At 36.9% G+C, this 25,402-nt stretch overlaps 4 protein-coding genes and 1 long non-coding RNA gene across 7 annotated transcripts; 2 read left to right on the forward strand and 3 right to left on the reverse strand.

The window, feature by feature from the left end:
- The first annotated feature begins 1,969 nt into the window (after positions 1–1,969).
- Positions 1,970–7,152, forward strand: LOC109086670 (glutaredoxin domain-containing cysteine-rich protein 1-like). The gene is made up of 5 exons (XM_019100980.2): positions 1,970–2,098; positions 3,313–3,840; positions 5,601–5,840; positions 5,952–6,017; positions 6,973–7,152. The coding sequence occupies exons 2-5, from the start codon at positions 3,439–3,441 to the stop codon at positions 7,150–7,152; spliced, it is 888 nt and encodes a 295-aa protein (XP_018956525.1). The 5' UTR covers positions 1,970–2,098; positions 3,313–3,438.
- Positions 6,362–8,822, reverse strand: LOC122147445. The gene is made up of 2 exons (XR_006161631.1): positions 8,354–8,822; positions 6,362–7,237 (listed from the first exon to the last, which is right to left on the reverse strand). It is a non-coding gene; the product is annotated as an uncharacterized LOC122147445 (long non-coding RNA).
- Positions 8,823–9,247: 425 nt separating this feature from the next.
- Positions 9,248–17,939, reverse strand: LOC109086661 (zinc transporter 9). 3 transcript variants are annotated; one of them, XM_019100966.2, is made up of 19 exons: positions 17,801–17,939; positions 16,964–17,109; positions 16,606–16,797; positions 16,315–16,362; positions 16,102–16,201; positions 15,911–16,003; positions 15,604–15,686; positions 15,446–15,504; positions 15,133–15,200; positions 14,324–14,426; positions 14,149–14,204; positions 13,935–14,070; positions 13,401–13,440; positions 13,235–13,306; positions 13,009–13,116; positions 11,895–12,060; positions 11,490–11,619; positions 11,163–11,276; positions 9,248–10,729 (listed from the first exon to the last, which is right to left on the reverse strand). In XM_019100966.2, exons 2-19 carry the CDS (start codon positions 17,070–17,072, stop codon positions 10,685–10,687), a joined length of 1,722 nt encoding a protein of 573 aa, XP_018956511.1. In that variant the 5' UTR covers positions 17,073–17,109; positions 17,801–17,939; the 3' UTR covers positions 9,248–10,684. The 3 variants fall into 3 exon arrangements, with proteins under 3 accessions (XP_018956511.1, XP_018956510.1, XP_018956512.1); XM_019100965.2 differs by having other exon boundaries at positions 16,964–17,112; positions 17,801–17,938; XM_019100967.2 differs by lacking the exon at positions 17,801–17,939 and adding an exon at positions 17,497–17,665 and having other exon boundaries at positions 16,964–17,112.
- Positions 17,940–20,885: 2,946 nt separating this feature from the next.
- On the forward strand, positions 20,886–23,882 carry LOC109086669 (glyoxylate reductase/hydroxypyruvate reductase). Its single transcript, XM_042770080.1, has 9 exons — positions 20,886–21,078; positions 21,440–21,570; positions 21,660–21,732; positions 21,867–21,983; positions 22,446–22,534; positions 22,823–22,924; positions 23,040–23,175; positions 23,365–23,495; positions 23,646–23,882. The coding sequence occupies exons 1-9, from the start codon at positions 20,996–20,998 to the stop codon at positions 23,765–23,767; spliced, it is 984 nt and encodes a 327-aa protein (XP_042626014.1). The 5' UTR covers positions 20,886–20,995; the 3' UTR covers positions 23,768–23,882.
- LOC109086662 (mitochondrial import receptor subunit TOM5 homolog) lies at positions 23,874–25,095 on the reverse strand. Its single transcript, XM_019100968.2, has 2 exons — positions 24,857–25,095; positions 23,874–24,533 (listed from the first exon to the last, which is right to left on the reverse strand). Exons 1-2 carry the CDS (start codon positions 24,975–24,977, stop codon positions 24,499–24,501), a joined length of 156 nt encoding a protein of 51 aa, XP_018956513.1. The 5' UTR covers positions 24,978–25,095; the 3' UTR covers positions 23,874–24,498.
- Positions 25,096–25,402: the final 307 nt, after the last annotated feature.

Consider the following 25,402-nt stretch of genomic DNA (forward strand, 5'->3'; position numbering starts at 1 on the left):
TTTAGTAGAGGAGAACTTTAAAAAGTTAAAATGGTCAAAATGAACTTTTCCACACTCTCAAACAATTAAAGAGACAAATAGTTATAATAATAATATAAAATCAATAATAAAAATAAAGCTGTTACAATATATCATTTAAACCTATTGTAGATTTAAAAAAATAAAATAAAAGCAGTTTTTCTTTCAAATCATTCTAGTGGAAAAGTTTCCCTAATTGAAGAATCCTCCATAAATAAGAGATCTTAGAAGCTAAATGATTTTGTCAAGTATATGTTCTTATGTCAGTGTCCTCTGTTGATCCTGGAGCAACATTCCTATCAAACAATCATATGCCAACCCGGATTCTACCCACAACCAGCCTGACTGGTTCAGCTTTGTTGTTTCATACCAACAAGGATGTTGATCCAGGAACATTAAGAACAGACACGATCAGCCTTGAGCACTGATCACTCACACTGACAATCACAAGCTCTGACGTGACATCATTTAGTGAAAGATCAGATTGAAAAAGCCCTGGAATAAAACAGATGCTGCCATCCGAGTATATTGGCATGTGGCTGGAAACAGATGATTTGTTTGTTTTACTAAGTGAAATGTAGCCCAATATATTCATGATGCTGCAGATCACTGGTTGATTATTATTGATGGATGATTTGCAGCCTCTTAATTATGCTGAGTCTTTGTGTTAAGCTGTTTGGTTCTTCTCATGCTACTGTTTAAAATGCAAAGAGCATGTGACGTGACTGCATGTTTACTCAGATAACTCCTTTAGGGGAATGGCTGAGAGAAGAACCGACAGTTCAGCATGATAAATGAGAAGGTACAAAGACACCATTTCCAAATATGTGTGTGTTATTTGCCATGATTTTGTAAATGAACTGTCATTTTGTGATGCTTCAGAAAAAATATGGAGTTAAAAAAAAACTGTAATCAGCACTTAAGATCCATGAAAATGGTTGAGGAGTGCAGTTTTCTTTCCTGTGTTGTTGTATTTCATAATGAAAGAGGAAGTTTGGGTGGGATGTTTTGTCTTTGAAAAGTCCTTAACATCACAGCCACAGACCATAATTTAGTTAGTTGCATACATACTCTACTGTTCAAAAGAATTTTATTTATTTACTGTATTTATTTATATATATATATATATATTTATTTATTAAAGAATACTTTTATTCAGTATTAAATTAATCAAAAGTGACAGCATTTCAATTAGAAAACTTTTGATTCACACACACTCACACACACTCACACACACACACACACACACACAAATAGCAGCAACTGTTTTCAACATTTATAATAAGAAAGCCCAAATCAGCACATTGGAATGATTTCTGAAGGATCATGTGACACTGAAGACTGGAGTAATGGTTGCTGAAAATTCAGCCTTACCATCACAGAAATAAATTAAATTATAAAATATATTAAAATAGAAAACAGTTATTTTAAATTGCAATATTTCACATAATTAAATTATTATTATTATTATTATTACTCTATGAGCAAATAAATACAACCTTGGTGAGAATAAGAGACTTTCAAAAATCTTACAGCCCAAAACATTTGAATGTCAGTGTACCTCTATCTAGAAAGTAAAATAAATAAAAAATAATTTTTGTCAACATACACTAACAAATAGATGACTTCATTGCTAACAGTCAAGCATGAAAATCCACAAAACTTTAACATGAAAAAAAAAGAGGAAATATATCTGGCATTTTTGTTTTCGGTAAGAATGCTCACTTAAAAAAGATCCTTTCTCTAGTACAAACTATGCAAACAGAAAGTGACAATCTGCCTTAAGGCTTACTTCCAATTAATGTATAATATATTCTATTTCCATCAACTGTGCCGGCACGCAATATGGCTCGGTCCACTTCTGCAGGGCCATTGTAGTCACAGAACAGCGCAGTGCTACCTGCAGCCCCACTGGAGGGCGGATGGGTGCAAATACCACCAGCCAATGACAGTTGAACTCCATTTCCCCTCGTGCACAAGCACAGTAGGTGTTTGCATGCAGAGCATGCGAAGTCTTTTTAGTGGCATGCAGCTGCAGTGCATTAAGAAACTCTGATGCACTGAGAACCACAGGAGCCAGGTGCGTCATGCACTCATGAGGGGGGTGGAGGGGTGAATCATGCTTGTCATGTGACACACAGCAGCCACGATAGCACCATACTGATATCGGCTTGTTTTATTTATTTTTTCCTTTTTATTCGAAATATTTCCAAATATGTTAAATACAGGAAATATCTTGATTCTCAAATATGTGTAGCCTAAGTAAATGAGTTTTGCACCTTTATAGATTGTTATTTGATCACTAAATGGCGATGGGCAAAGTAGACTAATAGTAATCAATATTGTAAATTACTAATTATAACACTTTCATTTTACAGAGAGTAAAGAACATTTACATTGTCAAATAACATTTTTATTCAGTCTAGCCAGAGTTCAGGCACTCTTGCATTCGTACGCACATCTGCACTTTGTTATTTCTGATGAGGGAATTCGCCAGATAATTCAGTCAGTGAGCAAGTGAACAAAACACCGTGTTTCAGAGATGACTCATCTGAACGTCTTTGATTGGCCATTGCATTCATAAGCTCAACAGAATCGTGTGTGATTGGTTATAATGCAGCGCTGTACAAAGCGCGAACGCAGATGAATTTAGCAGCTGGTGATGTTCCGCACTGAACTATCTAATCATACCGGTGCGATTGTATCAGATATAAAACATATTATGGAGCTATTGTTTTGTCTTTAGGAAGCTGCATTCAAAATCCACTTGGCTCATACATCTGAATGGGCACGACGCCTCTGACAGCAGCTAATTAAATAGAAAAACTCTCCATCTTACTGACAAGCAATCATAAAAGATTTACCAGAACTTCTAGCTGGTGAAACCCCTACAGGGCAAATCAATGTCCCTCTCAAACCATATGTAAAAATTCTGTCTAAAAAAAACTCAAGTCAAACCTGCTTTCTACCATGGAACTTTGTGTGTATTTTTTGTCCATACAATGAAAGCCAATAATGTTTTATACAGGTTTAGAAAATGAATGGTGACAGAATTTATTTATTTTTATAAACCTAAATGTTGCAAATAACTTTTGTTTACAAACTTTCGGTCTATGAGTCAAGGTTATTCATAGAAAAAAACAAAATCTATGACATGATAAATTATTAAAAAGGCTATCAGTTTCTTCATGGTCCGTTTTCTCAGTAACCATGGCAAGGCCTCATGCATTAGTAACATGCACAGGAACACTGGTGGTGAAGCTGATGGTAACATACAGATCAAACTCTTTCCAGGTCTGTTTGCTGTGCCTGGGCTCCAGGGGAATCATGGAACCAAACCGGGGCTAATTCTTTCCGTCCACCAATGAAACTGAGGGATTTAAAATCACCTTTTCTTTTTGGACCATGTAAGAAGACGCAATGAAGGAGGCTTTGTTAACACCGGAGGATGGAAAGAGGCAGAAGAGGGTGAGATTCCGGGTGGCCTCAGGGAACAGCGGGCGGGTTTTGAAAGAGATGTTTAAGGATGAAGGGCCGTATGATTCTCTGGATTCAGACTGCACCAGTAGCACCGAAGCGGACCGGGCCAGCACTCCATCCACCAGCGGGGAGGCGAACGGCCACCTGTGTAGATTCTTGGGGTCGGAGTTGGATGACAGTGGAAGTGAGCCTGATGACTTGCTGATGTTCGCAGGAGGGAGAGACAAAGTGTTGAGAACCAAAAGAGTGAATATCCTCAGTAAAAATGGGACGGTCCGAGGAGTCAAGCACAAAGTCAGTGCTGGCCAAATACTCTTTAATAACTTGGCTAAAAACAATGGGGTAAGTCTCCGAGGGTCAGTTTTTACATCTAAAATCTTTAATACTTAACAGTGGATGTCAATGCACATCAGAATGTACTGACTGTGATGAAAAACTGACATTAACATTATCAGGCTTTCTTTAATACTGACAGCTGCTCGGAAGCTTTGTGTCCTTAACAGGGTCAGAGCCTCCTTTCTCAACTGCTATTGGTTACAAAGCCTGGTCTCTTCTCTCAGGCTTTGGCCAGACAAACGAGCTGTCCCGCTGAGCAAGATCACTGTACGATTAAAGATTAATGATGAATTTCTTTAAGTGTTTTGGTTAAGCTAATCATCTTAATGTATTCTCAGGACCTCTGATTGGTAGTTGAGCACTGAAAAAGTTGCTGACAGCTTTTGCCTGATATCAGATTTCAATATATTTCAATAATGTAATACATGATGTCTATCCAACAACTATGGAGCCCATAAGGGGCAAGGAATTTGAGACAGGAGAAAGAATTTTATTTCAATCACAAAACTCACAAAACTTGCAAATGCAAAACAAAATTATGTTTTGCAATTTTTTGGTATGTTATGAAAAATCTTATTTCTGATGTTCAGTTTTTAAAAAAGTGTTTTCGAAGAGTTTTTCTGGGTTATACAAACGTCAAAGGATTATACCATTTTATTATTTCACAGACATTATGGGAATGTTACTATTGAATGTTCTCTGAATGTTCTGAACAAGTTACATTAAAAAAATCATTAGACACATCCAAATGAAACATTTCAGAAAAAAATCTTCAATGATTCCATTTTTTGTGAATACATTTTTAGAACATTATTAAAGACCAGATAAATTTGAACCAACATTCTTTTAATGTTACTGCAAGAATATTAGTTCATAACTTCGAGAGAACTTGTCAGTGCAATCACAGTTACCTGTTAGCTGTGTAGCTGCATAAAAGTCAGTTCTGAGAACAGTTCTAAAACTGAAATGGTCCCAAACTGTCTGTTTAATGCACTGTTTTTTCTTTTACCACAACACTTAACAGGAAAAGCCTGTTCAGCATGGGTCAGAATATCAATACAGCAAGTATATAAACTTTTTATGAGCTGCCATATGATGTCAGAAAAGGATGTTGAGAATCATTAGTCTGACAATAAGTGCACAATAATTGCATTACTGCAGGTTTTACTGGCACTTCATCCTTTAATCTTACCAGCTGACTCATTTTAAAGCCTGGCTTATAATGCTACAGTATTTGCACTATAGGTTTGCAGTCATGTTCTTATTGGAATTTGAGGATTAGTACAATTTTCCTCAACTAGAAACATTTATAGGTTTCTTGTAAGACCACATCAACCAAACCATTAAGTAACTACATGCTACAGCTGCATTAGACAGTTGCAGGTCATTCTCTAGTCTCACTTCAAAATGTGTGAAGGTTGAGTCTATTTTTGGTCTTTGCAAAGAAAAACACCTTCGCACTTCATGAGAGCTGCTCTTCTGAGAAAGGATGCTGAAGGTCAATCTCAAGAACAGTGACTCACAAAATCAATAGATGCTGCCTCATGTTACCTGCTGCAAACCTTGTACAAACACAGACTTAGAAAGCTAAGATATAGTTTAATTTAGCTTTTTTAATAAGGATATTAAACTGTTTTTTTTTTTGTGGCAAATTCCATTTCTTTCTCCTGGATGCAAGCGAGATGTGTCATGATTAGATTGAGTACTGTGAAAGAGAGCCTCTCTCATCTAACGGCAAACTTTGATGTTTTCTTTGGCAATCTCAGGCAGAACTGACTCCTGAGCTCAGGCGAATTGTAATCTACACCACCAGTTTTAGAGTGGTCAGGACTACATTTGAGCGATGTGAACTGGTCCGAAAGATCTTTCAGAACCACAGGGTGAAGTTCATAGAGAAGAACATCGCTTTGGACTGTGAATATGGGAAGGAACTGGAGACACGCTGCAAGCGAGTGGGTGAACCTCCCTCGCTGCCTGTGGTCTTCATTGATGGACACTACCTAGGGGTCAGTGGTCAAACAATTGCTTCACAGCTGTTTCAAAATTCACACCCTATTGAACATCATTATGCTAGTGCTTGAAATCTGAACAATTATTTGCACATTTTGTATATTCAGGGTGCAGAGAAAATACTTGCAATGAATGAATTAGGGGAGCTTCAGGATCTCCTCAACAAAATAGAGGTAAATATTGATATTTAAAGTTTCCAAACCAAGCTTTTTGCAGCAATGTCAGAAGAACCATTTTGGGTGAACAGCTCCTAAAATATTTTTTTTTTCTTAGTGTGAAAAACATTTTAATCAACACCCTTTTCCACTATAACGAGCTTTTTAGCATGGAAAAGATTCCATAGATGTTAAAGTTTCTTCTTTGAATTATAAAAGTCAAGAAAGAACATTCATTTTTAAGTGCAGTATAAGCCAATAGTCTACATAAAAAAGTTTTTACATATTGGATCCAATTGCTAAAGTAAAGACAAAGTCAAATCTGGTTTATTGTCAGTTTTTTCTGTAAAAGAAAACAACCATTTACGAGAGGAAATGTTTATTATTACAGTTCAGTATAGTCTTTACACATAGTCTACATTATATATCAGTGATTAATGTTATTTACATATATGCATTTGGCAGGCACAATTTGCTATACAGTGATTTCTCAAGCATAGTGAATGTCAACAATTTCAACACAATCTTATGGCAAATTTGTAACTATTTTAAGTTTTGGAAAATTCTATGAAATATGAATTCATAAAATCTCATACATTTTTTTTTTTTTTTTTTGCTAAAAATCGTCAGTTTTTGTATGATTCACATTGTACAAATTCATATGAAATCGCCACTATGTAAAATAGTTACGTCATCCTGTGAGATCGGGTTGACACTTTACAGGTTGGGTCCTATCAACAATTGCAAATGCTTTCTAAAAAAAAAAATAAATAATTAAAAGTACTAATAATAGCAAGCTCAAATTGTATTGTGTATTTACATAGTGTGCAGAACAGCCCAAAATAATAGTCAAACTTGCATTTGTCTTAAATATAGCATCACTCAGATTGTATCTCAAAGAGAATCTGCACATGGGTAAGGTATTTCCTTCAAATCCACTCACATTTTTCTCTGTCTCTCTGTCTGATGGTAGAGGGTTCAGCACCCCGACACATGCCAGACGTGTGGTGGATTTGCCTTTGTCCCGTGCCCTATGTGCCATGGCAGCAAAATGTCTGTGTTTCGCAACTGCTTCACCGACTCCTTCAAAGCCCTGAAGTGCACAGCTTGCAACGAGAACGGTCTCCAGCCCTGCTCCAGCTGTTCTCACTAAGGTCCTCTTCAAGTGCCTGCAAACCCCTTCCCAGCACCACCTCCAAACCCATGAGCCATGTATAAAACAAGAGATGCAGAAAGAACTGCTATTTGTGAATAAACCGTTTTTTTAGAAAACTCAATTACATGTCTCCAGATGTAGTTTTTACCATATTTGTTATTTGATGATGATCATTTATTATAGCATTAGGCTTTTTGTCACATGCCAACAGATGTCTGGCAACATTACGGACAGCACAGACACTGCTGTTATATTTAATAATTCATTGAAAGAAGATGACCTAATGTCTGTATACGAATGATATCGCTTTTTAGTTCAGTTACAGGGTTGATTAAACAAAGCTTCAAATCTATTAATAATTAAAATAAGTATAAATGAAGTGCATTGCAATGATACAAAATAATCAGATAAATACACTTGAGAATGACAGAAATCCTTCACAAACAGCCGGGGTGACACTGAAGTGTGTCTCTGTGCTTTCATAGCCCTGTACAATGCTGCTTGATTCTGGGTCTACAAGGCAGCATTGTAAAGAGGCTCAAAGCTCAGAGTAAATCATCTGTGCACGATGTCTACTGAGGGTACATAATAACACCTCTGGCAGCCTGTCTCTCAAAATCTAGTGAGCAGCAGCAGCTTTTTATTTTTTTGGACATCATTGCAAAATGCCTCATAATGCTGTAGGTAGGCAGCTCGTTAGGTTTTTCCAGACGCAGCCAGTGCCACATTAAGGTTAGATAAATGACAATATTGAAAGGACGTGGCCATCAAGATGAGACCGATAGCGCCCCCTATTGGTGTTTTTGCTATGATAAACATCAATAACAATAGGAAAATTCACACGAATATCAAATATCGACAGTCGATAACCAATTCAAAAGACCTAGCATTCAGACACACATAGAATATATATACGGTTAAACAATCAATAAGCAATATTAAAACAATATTTAGGTATTTTAGATAACATCTGACATTAAATATATGATATATTATGAGCAAAACACAAATGTGTCGTGTTTGACTATTTACAAACAAAAAGCTCATTACAAAATGCGCGCGACGTAAAGAATCCACAGATTTTAATGAACCTCGGTGATTTATTTTGATATCCAAGCCTCTCAACGACAATGTCCATTTTTCTACAATCAGTCGAGTAAATATTACTCATCAGATCAAAAGAAAAAACACACTATACCTTCACAAAGAGATCAAACCCTCGTCGTTGGATGAAATCCGATGTTCAGCCGCGGAGTCTCTACCGTTCTTCATCATCACCATCACGGATGCGCCACACGTTTCTGATGTCCCTGTCTCAAACACTACTGTCCTTCCTACCCAGACGGCGTTTTGGGAGCCGTAGGGCGAAATCGAGTCAAATGCTCACAACCCGCACACAAATGTTGTCTAGGTAGGCTGCTCACCAGAATTTGAGCCACAGTCTATGTACATTGTCCCTGCTGCTGTAGATGCATCATGTACATCGCAAACTGAAATCACGGCTGCCTCTGACCATACAGAATCCTATAAGCTACATATTAGCTGTGCGAAATCTGTATGGTTCCATTATTCTGAGAAACCCTTTTGTATTTGTAGGTTGCAGCTCAAAAGTCCAGAAATATATCTAAACCAATCAACATAAAAGACTACGGTTATTAAGTCTACTAGCCAATGACATTGACTTTTTTTAACAGCGACGTTAAATAATAGCCGTCATAAAGGAAAAAAAAATAATATACATATTTTTTTAAATATATTTAAAGTCTCATGGTCACCAAGGCTGCATTTATTTGATTAAAATTACATTAAAACGATAATATTCTAAAACAACTTAAAATAACTATTATTATTAATGTTGAATTAAAATATATATATATATATATATATATATATTTATATATATATATATATATGAAAATAAATATATATATATATATATTTATTTGAAAGACAAAATGTTTTGTAACATTCTAATTGTATTTAATGTAACTTTTGATTAATTGAATGCATCGTTTGTAGAATAAAAGCATTAATTCCTTAAAAAAAGGAAAAGCCATATATTTTGTAAGTAAAAAAGACAAATATTCAGTGGTTTAATAAATTAATTGCAATTTATTCATCCTTTTTTTTTCAGTAGCTCCAAACAGCTCAAAGATCTAACCAAACAACAATCTGTCAAATAAACATATTTAAAATATATATAGCCTTAAAGCCTTTTCCAAAACTATTTTTTTTAACTTCATCCCTGTCTGACTGTTCCTAAGAGAAAATGTTGAAGCTTTGATTAAATTACAATGTCTAAAAACATTGCACAGGCTAGCCTTCAGCACAAGAGCGCATGTAACTACCACAAAATATACTGTCTGCGTGTGTACTGAGAGAATTTAAACGGACTGAACGCTTCTTTTTCAGATATCAAAATCAGAATGTTGTGTTTTCAAAGTCAAGAATTATTTACAATGGGGGGGGGGCACTTGGGTTAGTGTTCACAAACTAGGCTGGCAACTCAACAATGCCACCAATGACTTTAGAAACACAGAGCTGTTTTTGGACATCTACAATTGCTTTCATTCAGTCACACAAAATTACAGTGTAAACAGATGAACAGTCCTGAAAGCAGCATAATGACATCAGTACTTTTACTATAGGAAGGATGTGAAGAAGATCTGAGTAGTCTTCATCAGTTGAGGGGTCTGAGGTGGGCCATGGATACCTGTTGTACTAAATTTGATTCAATAGGTCTCTGATTACTGATAAATGTGGATATAATAAATCAATATAGTTTGGAACACACTTCTTTACTCTGTTTTTAGTACTATTTTAATCTATTTTAAATAAGTGGTTATTATAAAAGAAACTGAAAATCTTTTTTTTTAAACATCAATTTAAACTGGACTTAAAAAAAAAAAAAGTAGATTAGAATTGCTGTTCATTTTTGTAACTCACTCATAAATAATAAATCAGCTTACTTCTTTCAGTGTCAATGGCATTGTTTGAACACGCCATCATCTCAGTGCATTTAAAAAACAATGGAGTGACATGGGAAACCTTTTTACATATAATTTAAACCAGTGCTTTCATATAGCAGAATGGACGCTTTACTCTTCAAGCTAACTATTTTTGGTTATATCGTGGTGTTATTGCGAGAACTGTTGTAAAATATTAGTGTTTATGCTGCTTTGCATGCAAACTGTAAAATGAAATAAGACTGGTCCTTTTACATTCCATGGACATGATTTCAAAGCTCTAATGGTACAAACTACCACAGATCTGAATGCCAATGACTGTAAAATAATAATTTATCATAATCATGTCCAGTTGGTGTCCTCTCTGTATTGGCTATGGTTCTGCTATTTCAGCAGCTACTGAAACCATGCACAGGTTAGTGCTTGGTTGACGTGCAATGGGTGTAACATAAGACCTCAGCTGATTGGCTGGTTGGAGAGAATGGGGTGCTCATGGTCACTCTAGGTTTGATTAGTTTTCCTTCCACTCCATCCTGATCCCCATTCGGCAATGTGTCATGACATTATAAAATCTCCAGATCCACATGTCGCACCTCAGGATTACGTTGCTGTTGGAGATACAAAGCAGGAGTCAGTCAAGGAAAAATGAGGACTACTAAGTACTAACTTGTTCTTAAAAACATTCAATTCGACAAAAAAAAAATGTAAACTTCAAAAAATGCAGTTCTTTTAAACTTTCTAGTCACCAAGAATCCTGAAAAAAATGTATCATGGTTTCCACAAAATATTAAACTGCTTTAAATGTTGATATAATAAATGTTTAAATGTTTTTTGAGCACCAGTGTACTGAAGGATCATGTGACACTGAAGACTGGAGCACTGGCTGCTGAAAATTCAGCTTTGCCATCACAGGAATAAATTACATTTTAAAATACATTTAAATTAAAATAATATTGTTCAATAAAAAAGGTTCCATGTTTGTTAAACATTCTTCATAGAACCATAGAGGCCAATTAAGAACTGTGTGATCTTATTAGATACCTTAAGTTCTTTCTCTAGACGGTCCACCTCTGCTCCTAAGGTGTCAATAATGTTCTCCCCATGCTTCAACATAAAGTTCTCCAGCTCCTCTGGCGTCTTCACCTGCTGAATATCCTGCAGGCCAAACGCACACAATTTAGAAGCACAGATAGTTACACTATTAATATGTAGAGCTCCCAAAAAGATGATTCCTCAGCAAAAACTACCATGAATTTGTTTGCTAATAGTTTAGTAAGTTTTATGCAACCATGTATAGACTTGAAACAAACACTTGAGTCACATCAGATGATCTACATCACAGCAGAAGCCTCGTCTCTCAGCACGTACATTGAGGATCTGTTCAATGTCTTGCTTCTCCAGGTATGAGCGTGTCACCACCCGCCCATCAAAATCCACCTCCGCCTTGAAGCGCACTTTGCTCAGCCCTATATCTGTGGCTTTGACATCATGAATCGCCCTGGAGACAAAATGACCCGAAGTGAGGACATCAAATCTAATTTCATCAAAGCAAGAACAAGCACTGATGTAACTCTATCTGAGCAAGCTTACAAGTCAGGATGTGATGCTTGTCTTAATTTGAAAAGCATTTGAAGACTGCATCTGCCTCCTTGTTAAAGTACTGTTATGAACTGTAAGATGGCAGCTTGTTTGCTGACGAAGCTCTTATTATGTAGACTGTGGGTACACGTAGAGGACACATACAGTGGAGAGAGGCAGGGACAGAGGACTGACCTGACAGCAGGATCGTTTTCTAGAAACTCTGTGAGCTTCTGCACATGCTCGGCCTGGATGGAGCGACCCAGCAGAGCCTCTGTGTTAGTGTAGATGAGGAATGCAGACACTGTTCCTAACAGAGTGCCCACACCCAGAGAACCCAGACTGTCATAGTAGGGGTTACCTATGAAGGGGGAGAAAAAGACAGGCATTAAATGCATTGAATGTCATGTTCACTAAATAATGAGTGAGACTAATATGACTGCAACCCAAATCAAAGGTGCCAGTTGATATACTGACAATTGAATAGAACATCTGCCATGAATAAGATTACCCACAACCCATGGTGTTATGGAAAAGGTGAAATTTGTTAGGACATTTTTTTTATTTTTGGAAAATGGTGTTATGGAATGGGTGTGATTTTATAGTTATTTTTTTTTAATTTTTTACATTTATGCAGCTAAAGGTTAAGCAACATTTTGAGGTAATCCATTTAGCTATATGCTAACATCGACACAGAATGTTTCTTTAGTATCAGATATTAGAATGATTATTGAAGGATCATGTGACACTGAAGACTGGAGTAATGGCTGCTGAAAATTCAATAGAGAAAAGCATAATAGAGACCTCTAGTGGTACAACGAAAAGTGCTATTTTTTTTTTGAAGCCCTGCTATGTAAATTAACCCTGCTTTTAGTTTCATGGTTGATTACACTTCAATAACATATAACTGTAATAAGCACTGGACAAAAAACTGAGCTGAAACTCCCATCAGGACTGTTCTCAAGCATGAAAGCAGGTTTACTGATTAGAGCATTAATCAGATCTCTACACAAATTTTCCACAAAGCCATGACAACCACAGAGCAGGAGGATCAAGCTTCTGGGCATCTGTAGGTGTTGACTTTGTGTGAGCACAGATGCATAGAGATGGGTTTACAAAGCTTAAAAAGAACATCAACTGCTCTTTACAAAGGGGATAAAGCTCAGTCCCATATGCTTATTAAACTTGACCCTGTAGTAGAGACTGCAGAAACAGGAAAGAATGAGTTAGCATTAAACAGGAGGGTCAGGTACAATGACACTCACTTTCCTGATGTATGATATATCATTCCTGCATTTATTTTAAATACCTGTAAGAGACGTTAGTCCCATACATCCAGCTGCCAGCACCACCCCGAGCACAGCAGCAGTGTCCTCCAACATGACCACGTTAGTGCTGGGGTCTCGACTTTGCATCACTGTCATACATAAACAAAGAAGAATTATCAAATGGATCATCTCCAAACTTTGTCAAAAATACAATCACAATCAAATAACATAAAAGGCTAACAGAAGAGTTAAGCAGAAGGTACATACCGTACTCATAAAAAGACAAGCCTTGTTTACTTGCACTCTTCTTGATCTCGTTAATGGCCACCAATAGTGTAGCTTTATGGGGAATCAGCGGACAGATGATATTAAAATAGTGAGTCAGACCTTTCTGAATGTTAATGAAAATATGGCAGAGGAAACCACATCTCACCTCCTTCAGATACCAGAGATCCTGCTAAAATACAATAAGCCTGCAAAAGACAATAATAAAAAACAGCTATAAACACAATTGTTCAAAAGTTTGAAGTCAGTAAGACTTATTTATTCCATTTTTTATTTAGCAGGGACAGATTAAACTTATAGAAAGTGACAGTAAAGGCATTTATAATTTAACTTTGTATTCATCAAAGAATCCTGAAAATAGATACATCACATTTTCCACAAAAATATCAACCAGCACAGCTGTTTTCAAAAAGATAGCAGATAGTTTAAGATAACACATTAAAATGATTTCTGAAGGATCACGTGAAACTGAAGCTTGAAAATTCAGCTTTGCCATCATAGAAATAAATTTGCATTTTTAAATATAGTCCAATATTTCACAATATTAGGATTTTTCTGTATATTTGATCGAATAAATACAACCTTAAAAATCTTACCAACACCAAACTTTCAAATGGTAATGTAACATCACAGACTTAATATTATTTTGTACATGTACAAGCTCTACTCCAGTGCTACTAACCCAGAGCAGTGATTCCATTGGCTGAGGGTGCAGGAGTCCCATAATGCCATGATACCAGGACAAGCCAGCACCCATCATGAAGATGCCGACTCCGCTGATGAGAGAGGCGATGTAACGCATGTTGGAGAAGCCGTACCTTTAATAATACAGGACAGCTGGCTTAGACATGACCACAAAACCAGAGGACAACATGGAGCTTATGAGCTGTACGTACGGATGGACGGCATCTGGGTTCCTGACAGACTGGCTGATGCCTAATGCAAGAAGAGCCTGTCAAAGAGATGAACAAGTATATATGTCTATGTTATTTATTTTTAAATCATACACCATCTTTTGTAGGCATGTCATTCAGATCAAAGGTGGTAATACGGACATAAATGCCAAATTACCTGATTGCAGGTATCAGCCAGAGAGTGGATGGCTTCTGAAAACATACTGGCTGATCCTGTATAAACCCACGCCAACAGCTTGAAGAAAAAATTCAGTCCATTTCTGCAGTTTAAATCAAAGAAATTAGACATTTATATCTCCACTTGATGCACAAATACAATGATGCTCAAAACAGTAATACTTTTATCAGCAAGGATGCATTAAAGTGACAGTGAAATAATCATGTTTTTAAAATAAGTGCTGTTCTTTTGAACTTTTTAGTCAAAGAAACCTGAAAAAAATGTATCAGTAAATATTCAGCAGCACAGCTGTTTGCAACACTGATAATAAGAAATGTTTCTTAAGCAGCAAATCGGTATATTAAAATGATTCCTGAAGGATCATGTGACACTGAATACTGAAGTAACGGCTGCTGAAAATTCAGCTTTTTCATCGCAGGAATAAATTACATTTTAAAACATATTACAATAGAAAACAGTTATTTTAAATTGTAATAGTATTTCACAATATTATTCACAATAGTTTTATTGTTTTTTATCAAATAAATGCAGCCTTGTAAGCATAAGAAACTTCTTTAAAAAAAAAACAATGTTCACAAAATTTTTTTTTTTTTTAATGTCTTAATGTAACAGATTCCTCAAGCAACACATAATTACATAATTTGACTTGTTGTATAATGCACTAGACAGAGATCTAGTTGTTTTAAGGCTAACAGACAATGTGGGTCAGGTCTCGTGTGGGAGCACATGCCTTTTAACTCAATATCCTTAATCTAATAGCTAGATAGCATGAGGCTGGTAAAACTTACATGCATATAGCCACCATCACCACTTTTCCCGGTCCTTGTAGAAATGTCGCTCTATTCCGAGAACGAGGCTATAGGAGACAAAAAATGATCAAACACACAGTTAGCTAAAAGCACACTGTACTCATCATTATGCTCTGCTTTGGGGTTGAATTAAGAGCAGCAGGAAGATATGAATATGAAAAAAAGGTCAAGAAAGGGACAATGGAAGAAAGAAACAGAACCTGAGGAATATCATGAATCACAAGGCCTGGTTACACTCAGGCACAAGTACCAAAACATAAAAATCATATTGACAGACTTGAAATCGTTTTACCTTCGTGTTCCCCCAGAAGTCTTTGTACTCCTTCAACAGCTTCTGGTTTCTAAATATGTCTTATGAGAAAGAGAAAGACAAACTGTTATCTAGACAGCAGATGACATGAAAACATCAGAATACAGATCATGCAGTAAATGAGGAGAGAAATGACATACTTTCCTGGTATTCGCTTTCCACGTCTTTCCTGAGACTCCTCTCTCTAGCAAGTGCCTCTTGACTTCCCCATACATCCAGCGCTCTAAATAAAAACACAGAAACATGCTAATTTATCTCTCTACTCATAATTTAAGATCATTATACATGATGCCCAAAAGAACATACAGTACACTATCATTGAAAAGGTTGAGGTCAGTAAGTTTTTATACTGTTTATGTTGAAGGTTGCAATTATTTGATCAAGAATACAGTAAAATATTCAAATTCAAACTTTCAAATTGTAGTTTAAGAAGACAGTTGTACATACTTTGCCTCCACATCTGATCGCAGGAAGACGGTGAAGGCTTCTGTGTCATCATGGGGACTACGACGACGGATTTTCCTGAGCTGCTCAAGGTCACTTTAAACACACAGAAACGCATGGATTCAATGTAAACATGGCAGAAGCAAACTGGATGACTACAAAGTGAACTACAAAGCTCCGCTTCCTAAAGGTACCTGGGTTTGAGGCAGAACTCGTTCATAGCCCTGACTGCAGTGATGAAATTATTCTGGGTGTATTTGGTGCCATATTCCCTTTTTTTCAGGACAGCCCGTACTGAAAACACAAGAAACATGCAAGATAGTTCAAATACACAGAATCACGACATACAGTTTTATTGGACTGAAAGGTGCTACAAAGTGTCTGTGTGTAAAAGACGACTGCACTACCTTTCACTTGAATGCTCTCTGCTTTCAACAGACCTTGAGGTTTGGAACCTCAAATGCAAAAAAGAAAAAAAAAATTATTTAATAAAATCCATTAAAAGTTAGAATAAATTATAAGTACTACCACACATACATTACATAATATATAAATAAATAATACATAAAACTATTTATTTACATATACTCAGAAAAACCTAAGAAACAAATGGTTTATAGAAATGAGCATAAAGAAGCATACTTTAGACATCATTCAAATGCCGATGAATGAACATAAAATAATGCTGAAATCATTACCAGCTGCTTTTGCAGAGGGCTGTGCAGCTTGTTCTTTCCCTGTGGGCTTTGGCTCTACAGGGCCTGCTGGAGATCCGTCTTTATCACTGCCTGTTGTGGAACAGTTCTGAACCCGTGCCCACTTTAAGGAAGTGACTCTGGAATCGGGGAAGCTAAACCAGAGTTTGTGCACCCCTCCTCCACTTTGCCAACCTATTGAGTATCACGAGTTACAAAATCAGAATGATTTCTGGATCTAGTCTAGAATTATTAAAACTACCAATGTTGAATGACAACATATGAAACAGAACTAAATACACATCCTCTCTCAGTCCTCATGTTGAAAAAACATGCAAATGACACTGCGTGAAGCTCTTACCGAAACATGGCTTTGCTATTTTAGAGGGTCTCTGAGATAAAGGGGCTCGCTGCTGCAGGTAGACCCGGCAGAGGACTTGCCATGGTCTGTGGGCCAGGCAGGGGAACATCCTCTCTGTGGCAAGTCCAGGAGAAACACACTGAATCCTGCTGGACATTTACAGTACATTATGTTAGTAAATAGAAGTCCCTGGACATATGTGATAACAATCAAACATGTATGCATAAGATCCAACACATTACACAGGATTTGAATAGAACCTGTGTAAATAAACATTGTCCACAATCATAGTGACAGTTCTATCTATCTATCTATCTATCTGTTGTTCCAACTATCCATCTATCTATCTCACATTTTGAACACTACTTCAGCTAATTAGATAAATGTGACAGTAAGTTCAAAGAGAACCACTTAATACAGTTACATAAAACCTTTTCAATTCAGTAAAAGTCAAATGTAGGAAACGTTTAAAACCCATCCCGACAGTATAAACACTTGCATGCTTTTCTAGATCAGCATAAGCTAAGAATTACCACCCAATGAAATCAGTATCCGGCTAGATATCCCGTCAACGCGTACCGAGCCGAGCAGCAGATGTCTGAACCACAGACTGGTTAAAGTCTGAACGTGCGACTGCTTTAATTTCGACTAGTTTAAGTGAAGACTGCCGTTCTGATAACAATACACACTGCTGACTGAATCTGACTGCACCAGGTGCCTTTCAGTTAGCTTAGCATGACAGCTACATTTTAGCAAGATGCTACAGTTGCTGAGGTAATTATAGACATATTACACACAGAAGCTGAAATAACAGACAATCCGTTAGGTATTATTAACCTTTATGAAGCTCGATCCATTATTTACTAGTGGTGGGCGGCTAACTCAACACAGTCCATAACAAATAGAACCAACACCAGTGAAGACGGAGAGCTCGCGAGATCATGAGTCATTGAACGAGAGCGCGTTAGTTTTGAAACTGCGCCTGCAGTCTCGCAGAGCGGTCTACCAGTGGAGGAGCCCATCACTGGAGCAGTGCTGTTAAGATAGCTATAAGACTATAAAACTACTTTAAAGAGTCAAAATTTACCATGTAAATTAAACAATTAAAAATATGGTTTTGGAAATTCGTGTCAGTCCAATTTATTATAATAATAATTTTAAACTATTTAAACATTTAAGTACAATAACAAAATGGTTTTAAGATAAGAAACATATATAGTAGTGTATATGGCCAGAATATACATTTAACACAAAAATTAGGATACACATCCTTGCAAATTTTAATGTTGCCTACAAAATAAATAAACATAAATAAAAAACATACTATTAATTTACAACAAAACTGTATCTTGGAAACTTACAAAGTAGCATTTGAATGTACAAAGATATATAAAGGAAAACTATTTTTCAACAACATTAATGATGATCTCAGCTGAATTTTCCTCAGTCCCATTCAGAAAAGTTTTCAAGCTCTTGAAGCCACTGCTTCTCCACCTTCATAAAGAGAGATATCAAAACAGTTAGGATATGATTTTACTGTATAGACATCTAGTGACTGTGTTCTTCTAGGCTACATGTCAGATAGAACAAATGCCATATAGTATTCCAGTACTGTATAAGTTTAGAGTTATCCACCTGTTCATTTTTCAGTTTAGCCAGGCTCAGCGCTCAGGGTTTGTCTGTGATCATTCCGGTTTGCTGACTTTGAGGAAGCTGTTTTGGGGACAGGGGATTTCTCTGGATGTTTGCTGCCTCAAAGACACTGTTCATGAAGGTGTCTGAATTCTCAGAGAACATCTCTGAACTTTGTCTCTTCTTAGGGATAAAGCTTGAGCACTGAAGGTCACAATGAATCCTCTTAGAAGACAGTTCTGGTGTATTTTTAAACTCTAAAAAAGGATGATTCAGCAACTTTCAAAATATAACAACCTCAGCCAAGTCCATTAATTATTTCTGTGGCACTCTAAAATCATGAACACAGAAATGAAATACCTTTACGTTACTACACACGCTCATTGGTGCAAAGCACCCATCCACAATGTTTTGAAGAGACTGTCGTAGTGAGACACATAACTCGCTGGTGCTCTTGACCTAAAACAAGCCCAGTTTTAAAACATGTTTTACAACTTTCATAAAATAGGGTGTCTTGGGAACCAGTATAAATTATAGCCATATATTATGCCATGCTATCAAAACTGCATTTTCAGCAGCCATTACTCCAGTCTTCAGTGTCACACAATCCTTCAGAAATCCATATGCTGATTTGGTGCTCAAGACATTTTTTTTTCATGTTTTTCTTCTTTTTCATTATTTTTATAATATTGTAAAAGTCTTTACTGTCTTTAATGTGTCCAAAATAAAATATTAATTTCTTAAAACAATCTTACTGACTCCCAAACTTTTGAATGGTAATTTAAGTAAGCTTAATTTAAAAATGAAGTTAACAGAAGAATCCTACACCATGTCTTTGCTGAAATTCTTTTAGTGTGTTTTTCATGGTTGACTGTAGAGTCACCCTCACTTGATCTCCATTGTACCAAAGAACTGCATCCAAGTGTCTCTCGAAAACCTCCTCACTGCCTGACACATTTAAAAGCAGAATTTCAAAATAGTATGACCCATCTCAAGATGTCTATATGATAGGAAAACCAAATGTGACTCACTTATGAAGTCGGAGATCTGGGAGCGGAAAGAGTCAGAGTACTGAGCGAAAAATGAAGACAGTCGGAGTCTTTTCTCAATGTTCTGCTGTACAGTACAACTACATCTTGATTCCTGACTGTAGTCAGTTTCAAGAGAGAATTCTACACATTCTACATTCAGAACACAGAGATCCTATAAAAAGAAAAGTAAGAATTAAATAATATATAAACATGCTGGAAAATTGTCTGAACAATTCTAGCCCCAAAGCCAACAGTGATTTGTAGCACAGTGCCCTTTATGCTTTGCAGCGAGGCTTTCATCCATAAAATTATAACACAGCGAGGGAATTTACTCTCAGTATCCCCAATTTCTCCCCATTTAGTTCTGTAATTTATTATGGATGTTTTGGGCCGAGATCTGCCCAGGAGGTTGAAGTAGCCAAACTCTGGAGGAAACTCATCTGTGTTTGTTGCATTAAAGGCATGCCACATGCACTGTACACTAACATGTGCACTGAATGTTAAGTAAAACATTATTGCAGGATAAAAAAAAATATTTTTTTTGTTTATAAATATGAATAAGAATCAGCTTTGGAATCACATTTTTGTTTACCAATTAAGACAGGACAGGTAGCCTAAAATCATGTGCATGCTCTTAAATTTGAATAACGATATTTATGTGAACATTACAAAGGATATCCGTATGCATGAGAGACGAGTGGGCCAGTTGGAATACTGATCCATACAGGGTGCAAGTGTTGCCATGGTAACCATGTTCATTTCCCCACACAGTCCAGCCTCTATTGTGTCGGTGGGAAGCACACAGCTCAGTGTGTCTCCCAATACTGGGTGCATTTGTGGAAAGGACGGGAGACACCGTGAAGAGAATGGAACCTTTCGTTATAAAATCACAGAAATAAAATGTGCAAAGACATACAAAATGCAAGTAGAGATATTTAGGATGTTAAAACTGAATGACCAATCTGGGGTGTTGATTCTGCTTGCCAATAAGCTGTTCTGTTTAATACAAATTTGCAGGAACTGACTGTCCGTACGTGGCAATTTCCATAGTAATGCTGTGATCCATCACTGAAACTTTAGAACAAACAAAACACATTAGTGGTTAAAAACACAATATTGAATGTACCTGTGGTAATTTACTGTACATTTTCAATCCCAATCAAAGCTTCGTCTGAAAGGCCCTCAGAAAAGCGAGCAACCGCAGTTGCGCTGTCCATCCGCTCCACTAGATGGCGCGAAAGCCTGCTGAAAGAGATACTTTAGCGCTCTGTCACCTACTTTGCTACCATATCTAAATAGGGAAGCGTATGTGGATTTCTGTTGTCACTTTCGTAGTGAAATATATCCGTTTCACCTTTAATTGTACAGGATGAGCGCGCAGCAGATGCTGAAAGTGTACGTCACGAGACGCATTCCGCAGGAGGGCATGAAACTACTCCAAAAAGCCGGGATGTACGAAACTTTCTATGATCTAGTATGCATGCATTATACGCGAACTTTGCGTGTACAAAATGTCTGAGATGCTTTCCCTGGAGGTAATGAGATAAAGTAGCTCGCGTCAAAACTACGGTGACCACGGTGTTCATTAAAAGCATGTGTGAACCTCAAGGAGCTTCGGAGGAGGATAACGTTACAGTTTGGCTTCACTCCTGCATTTAAAAGTTTCACCAGTGACCTTTAGGTCACAAGCTTTATTGCATGCTTTGATATTTTACAACAAATGTAGCAGAAGAAAATGTAAATGATTGCACAACACATTTTATGAGCAGTATTTGTTCATTTAAATGCCTCTGTTGTTATCCATTATGTGCAGTTGTAATTTGTCAGTGTGGGACTCTGATGAGCCTGTGCCCCGGGCAGAGCTCCTGAAGGGGGTGGCAGGTGCTCATGGGCTTCTCTGTTTACTCTCAGACAAAATTGATGCTGAGGTCTTGGATGCGGCTGGTAAGGCAAACCTCTAGTTACACTTTAGAACCACTGCAGGTGAAGATACTGATTTGGTAATACTGACATCACACATTGAATATTCTCAGGACCCAACTTGAAAGTGATCAGCACTCTCTCTGTGGGGTTTGACCATCTTGCCATAGATGAGATAAAGAAACGGTAAGTTCGCATTTCTGTAAGCCATTAGATTTGACCCCCTGAAAGTGAGAAAATGGACAGTGGATCGATTATGATGGATCAGAGTAAGAATGTTTATATAATTTAAATGCATGTACTATCTTTCTTTGCCCCAGAGGGATAAGAGTAGGCTACACTCCTGATGTTCTGACAGATGCTACTGCTGAGCTGACAGTGGCTCTGCTCTTGACCACTTGCCGACGTCTTCCTGAGGGTGTAGAGGAGGTGAAAAAGTCAGTCTAACACCTTTTCTAATGCTTTGTGTCATATATCACAGCTTTGTAGTGATCAGTTTCAAATGTTCAATCTTAAAGGGATAGTCCATCCAAAAATTAAAATTCTGTCATCATTTATGCACTTTGTCATTAGGAACACAGAAGATATTCTAAAAAATGTTGGTAACTAACTAAACCATTTTGCTTCCTCTTGACTTCCATTGTTTGGACAAAACATAATGCAAGTCAATGGAAACTGAAACCGTTTGGTTATCAATGTTACTTGAAATATCTTCTTTTGTGATCCTCAGAAGAAAAGAGAAAAAAAGACATAAGGGTGAGTAAATGATGACAGAATTTTAATTTTTGGATGGACTATTCCTTTAATGTTTAATAAGCATAAACTTTAAGAACAAAGAGTATGTACCCCTGTAATATCTGTTTTTATTTTAAATGTATATCATTTCCCATCTCTCTCAGTGGCGGCTGGAGTACATGGAAGCCTCTGTGGCTGTGTAGTTATGGTCTTTCGGGCAGTACTGTTGGGGTGATTGGTTTGGGCCGCATAGGTACAGTATTAATTATTCATTTTTTTCTCTCTCTACCATAAATAAGCTACCTATGCATCTGCTCTACTATGTACACCATCTGTTCTTTTAATGAAGTGACAATCATAGTGAAAACAAATCACTTTACAAATAAGCACCCTGTTACCATATGCAACATGATCTCTCTGGATAATTGAATATGTTGCCCAGTTTATACTGTTAAAACAATGAAGGTGAATTGTTTAGACATTATTATTATAGAGAGAATTACATTGGCTCTCATAGATATGTTTAACTGGTGATTTGTAGGTTTGGCCATTGCAAGGCGACTAAAGCCTTTTGGAGTGAAGAGACTGCTGTACACAGGCAGACAACCCAAACCTCAGGCTCAAGAGGTTGATGGGGAATATGGTAAGAAAAGACACGAAATTGCTTGATGCAACTCAATATATGAATACAGATGGAATAAAACTATTCAGAGGGGATATGAAGATTGTATGATGGCCTCTCTTTCATCTCCTCTCAGTGCCTTTAGACACTCTGGTGAGAGAGAGCGATTTTGTGGTGGTGTCTTGTTCTTTGACTCCTGACACTCAAGGCCTTTGTGACAAAACCTTCTTCAGCAAGATGAAGAAAACGTCTGTCTTCATCAACACCAGCAGGTAAACACATTTGTTAAAGCAGAGCAGCAGTGGAACGTGTTTGATTCTTTACTGTTGTGTTTGTCAAGCGCATTACAGTTCTTCTGTAGACTGGCTCTTCTTTTTTCTTTTAAACTACTCTGCAGATAATGATGATTGATTTTTCAAATCAATACTAAAGTGAAAAATACTGTATTCTCCTTTCTCTAGAGGGGCGGTTGTGAATCAAGAGGACTTGTTTGGAGCCCTCAGCAGTGGTCAGATTGCAGCAGCGGGGCTTGATGTTACAACCCCTGAACCTCTGCCCACTGACCACCCACTGCTGAGCCTTAAAAACTGTGGTGAGTGAAAAGTAGCTTTTAAATCTCACTAGTGCTCTTGTAAATTGTAAACCCACTTCAATACAGGGTTGTTTTTTTTTTTTTTGCAAATGAAAAGCCACGTAATAGTAGAAAAAAGCTTGTCTAACTCAGTTTTACTTTGTGTTACAGTGGTTCTCCCTCATATTGGCAGTGCCACCTACTCCACACGTGGTGTCATGAGCGAACTGACGGCAAACAACTTGCTGGCAGGCCTGACAGGCTCTGAAATGCCCAGTGAGCTGAAACTGTAGTGCTCTGGAATGCAGATGTCATTATATGAATGGAAAAGTCTGTAGCATACATCTATCCAGTAAATCCACTGCATTAACTAGATGAGAAGGAATAAAAAAACATGTATTAAAATCATCTCACATGGATAATCTTTATTATGACTGGAACAAGATGACATAATTTGATATGCTAAACACGCATATTTGTTCTACTGTGATATTGCACAATCGACGTCAACACTCAAGTGTCCTTTTACACTCAAAGCTGAAGTAGAATGAATGTAATAGGTATTTAATTTGTAAGTTGAACCACATTTTCTAAACATCAGGATTTGAATCTAACGTGAAATGTCATAGTCATTAAATAAACTGTCTGTATCATGTTTAGCTTTTACCCTCTTAAAACATTATAATGAATCCAAATGTATACATGGGAACTACTGGGATTTTAAGTAAATGTTATAAATCCAATCCAAGTTTAAGTCACAACAACTCTCTCAATGGGAATAACTGATGAAAGATTTATTGCTTGAACCATTGTGAACATGACAACATTCTGGTAGACGTATCTTATTTGCCATAGTTTTCAACTGAGAACAAATCAAGTACATTCAATTGCATCCAGTAAAAAATTAAATAAAATAAATGATACAAAGTTACATCATCTCTTTATTAACTGCTGTGGTAAGTGACTGTGCAGCAGAGTCCTCTGTGCTCATCTGGCAGGGAACGTTTCTGTTCATGGTGAAGTCTCATATGCTGTCCAGCTTCTTCAAAACATAGGGTGCTGAAAAACAAAAAGCCACGTATTTCAACCACCATAAACCTTTTGATTGACGTTAAGAGACGTGGCTTTGTTTGACACATTGTTGAATAAGCTCTAACTATACACTGTCTCTAACTTTAAAGGTGACCTCTATCATTCATAGCCATGGGGACCCCATTAAATAAATATATTAAATAGTACAATTAAATAGACCATCAATCAACACAATGTGCATCGTGAAACTCATTTAAAAAAAATCATTAATAAATAATTCCAGTTTTAAACCGATCACACGTGCACATCTGCTCTAACCTGCTACATGCACGAAGCGCCTGGACACTCACCGACTCGCAGAAGCGCTACATAAATCAAAAAGTTCCGCACAGACATGATGACATCCTCGCGCATTTTTTTCTTCATCTCCTCCGGGTCCATCTTTGGCCCAAGTCCCTCAATTTTAAACATGTTTAAATTGGAATCAAGGATTATATGTGCCTCAAATGATCACTCCAATCCACATTCAATCCGAAAGGCATGCGAAAAGGGAAATACATCACGCCGGACCTGCTACTAGGACCCCCGCTATTAGCCTGCTACATTGTGCCTGATAGTAAGTCGGGTATTATCATGATCAACAGATAATTAAAATGAATGCGTTCCTTATATAATAACATTTTATAATACTTCAATGTACATATATACTACGAATTACTAATATGTATTTTAGAAAAAACATTTCAAGTCTGTCATTTTAGTCAGGCAATATTAAAAAGAACACTTTTTGTCACGGCTCAGTGTTTTGATTTTTGGAGCGTGCTTGCTGTGAATTGCCTCTATCTGTGATTTGATTCATTATTTGTTGATTTTAATTATTTTATACAGACATTATC

This window comes from Cyprinus carpio, chromosome A14 (genome assembly GCF_018340385.1).
Source record: "Cyprinus carpio isolate SPL01 chromosome A14, ASM1834038v1, whole genome shotgun sequence".
Taxonomy (NCBI): Eukaryota; Metazoa; Chordata; class Actinopteri; order Cypriniformes; family Cyprinidae; genus Cyprinus; species Cyprinus carpio.

Excerpts from the sequence above, each read along its gene's own strand:
- LOC109086670 (XM_019100980.2), top strand. The coding sequence starts at position 3,439 with ATGAAGGAGGCTTTGTTAACACCGGAGGATGGAAAGAGGCAGAAGAGG. Across the intron at positions 3,841-5,600 it reads ACTTGGCTAAAAACAATGGG|GCAGAACTGACTCCTGAGCT; the intron begins GTAAGTCTCCGA and ends TGGCAATCTCAG. Across the intron at positions 6,018-6,972 it reads ATCTCCTCAACAAAATAGAG|AGGGTTCAGCACCCCGACAC; the intron begins GTAAATATTGAT and ends GTCTGATGGTAG.
- LOC109086661 (XM_019100966.2), bottom strand. The coding sequence starts at position 17,072 with ATGTTCCCCTGCCTGGCCCACAGACCATGGCAAGTCCTCTGCCGGGTC. Across the intron at positions 16,004-16,101 it reads GAGTTCTGCCTCAAACCCAG|TGACCTTGAGCAGCTCAGGA; the intron begins GTACCTTTAGGA and ends GTGTGTTTAAAG. Across the intron at positions 15,201-15,445 it reads ACTTCTGGGGGAACACGAAG|CCTCGTTCTCGGAATAGAGC; the intron begins GTAAAACGATTT and ends TGTCTCCTATAG.
- LOC109086669 (XM_042770080.1), top strand. The coding sequence starts at position 20,996 with ATGAGCGCGCAGCAGATGCTGAAAGTGTACGTCACGAGACGCATTCCG. Across the intron at positions 21,079-21,439 it reads CTACTCCAAAAAGCCGGGAT|TTGTAATTTGTCAGTGTGGG; the intron begins GTACGAAACTTT and ends CATTATGTGCAG. Across the intron at positions 22,535-22,822 it reads GATTGGTTTGGGCCGCATAG|GTTTGGCCATTGCAAGGCGA; the intron begins GTACAGTATTAA and ends GGTGATTTGTAG.
- LOC109086662 (XM_019100968.2), bottom strand. The coding sequence starts at position 24,977 with ATGTTTAAAATTGAGGGACTTGGGCCAAAGATGGACCCGGAGGAGATG. Across the intron at positions 24,534-24,856 it reads TGTAGCGCTTCTGCGAGTCG|CACCCTATGTTTTGAAGAAG; the intron begins GTGAGTGTCCAG and ends TTTGTTTTTCAG.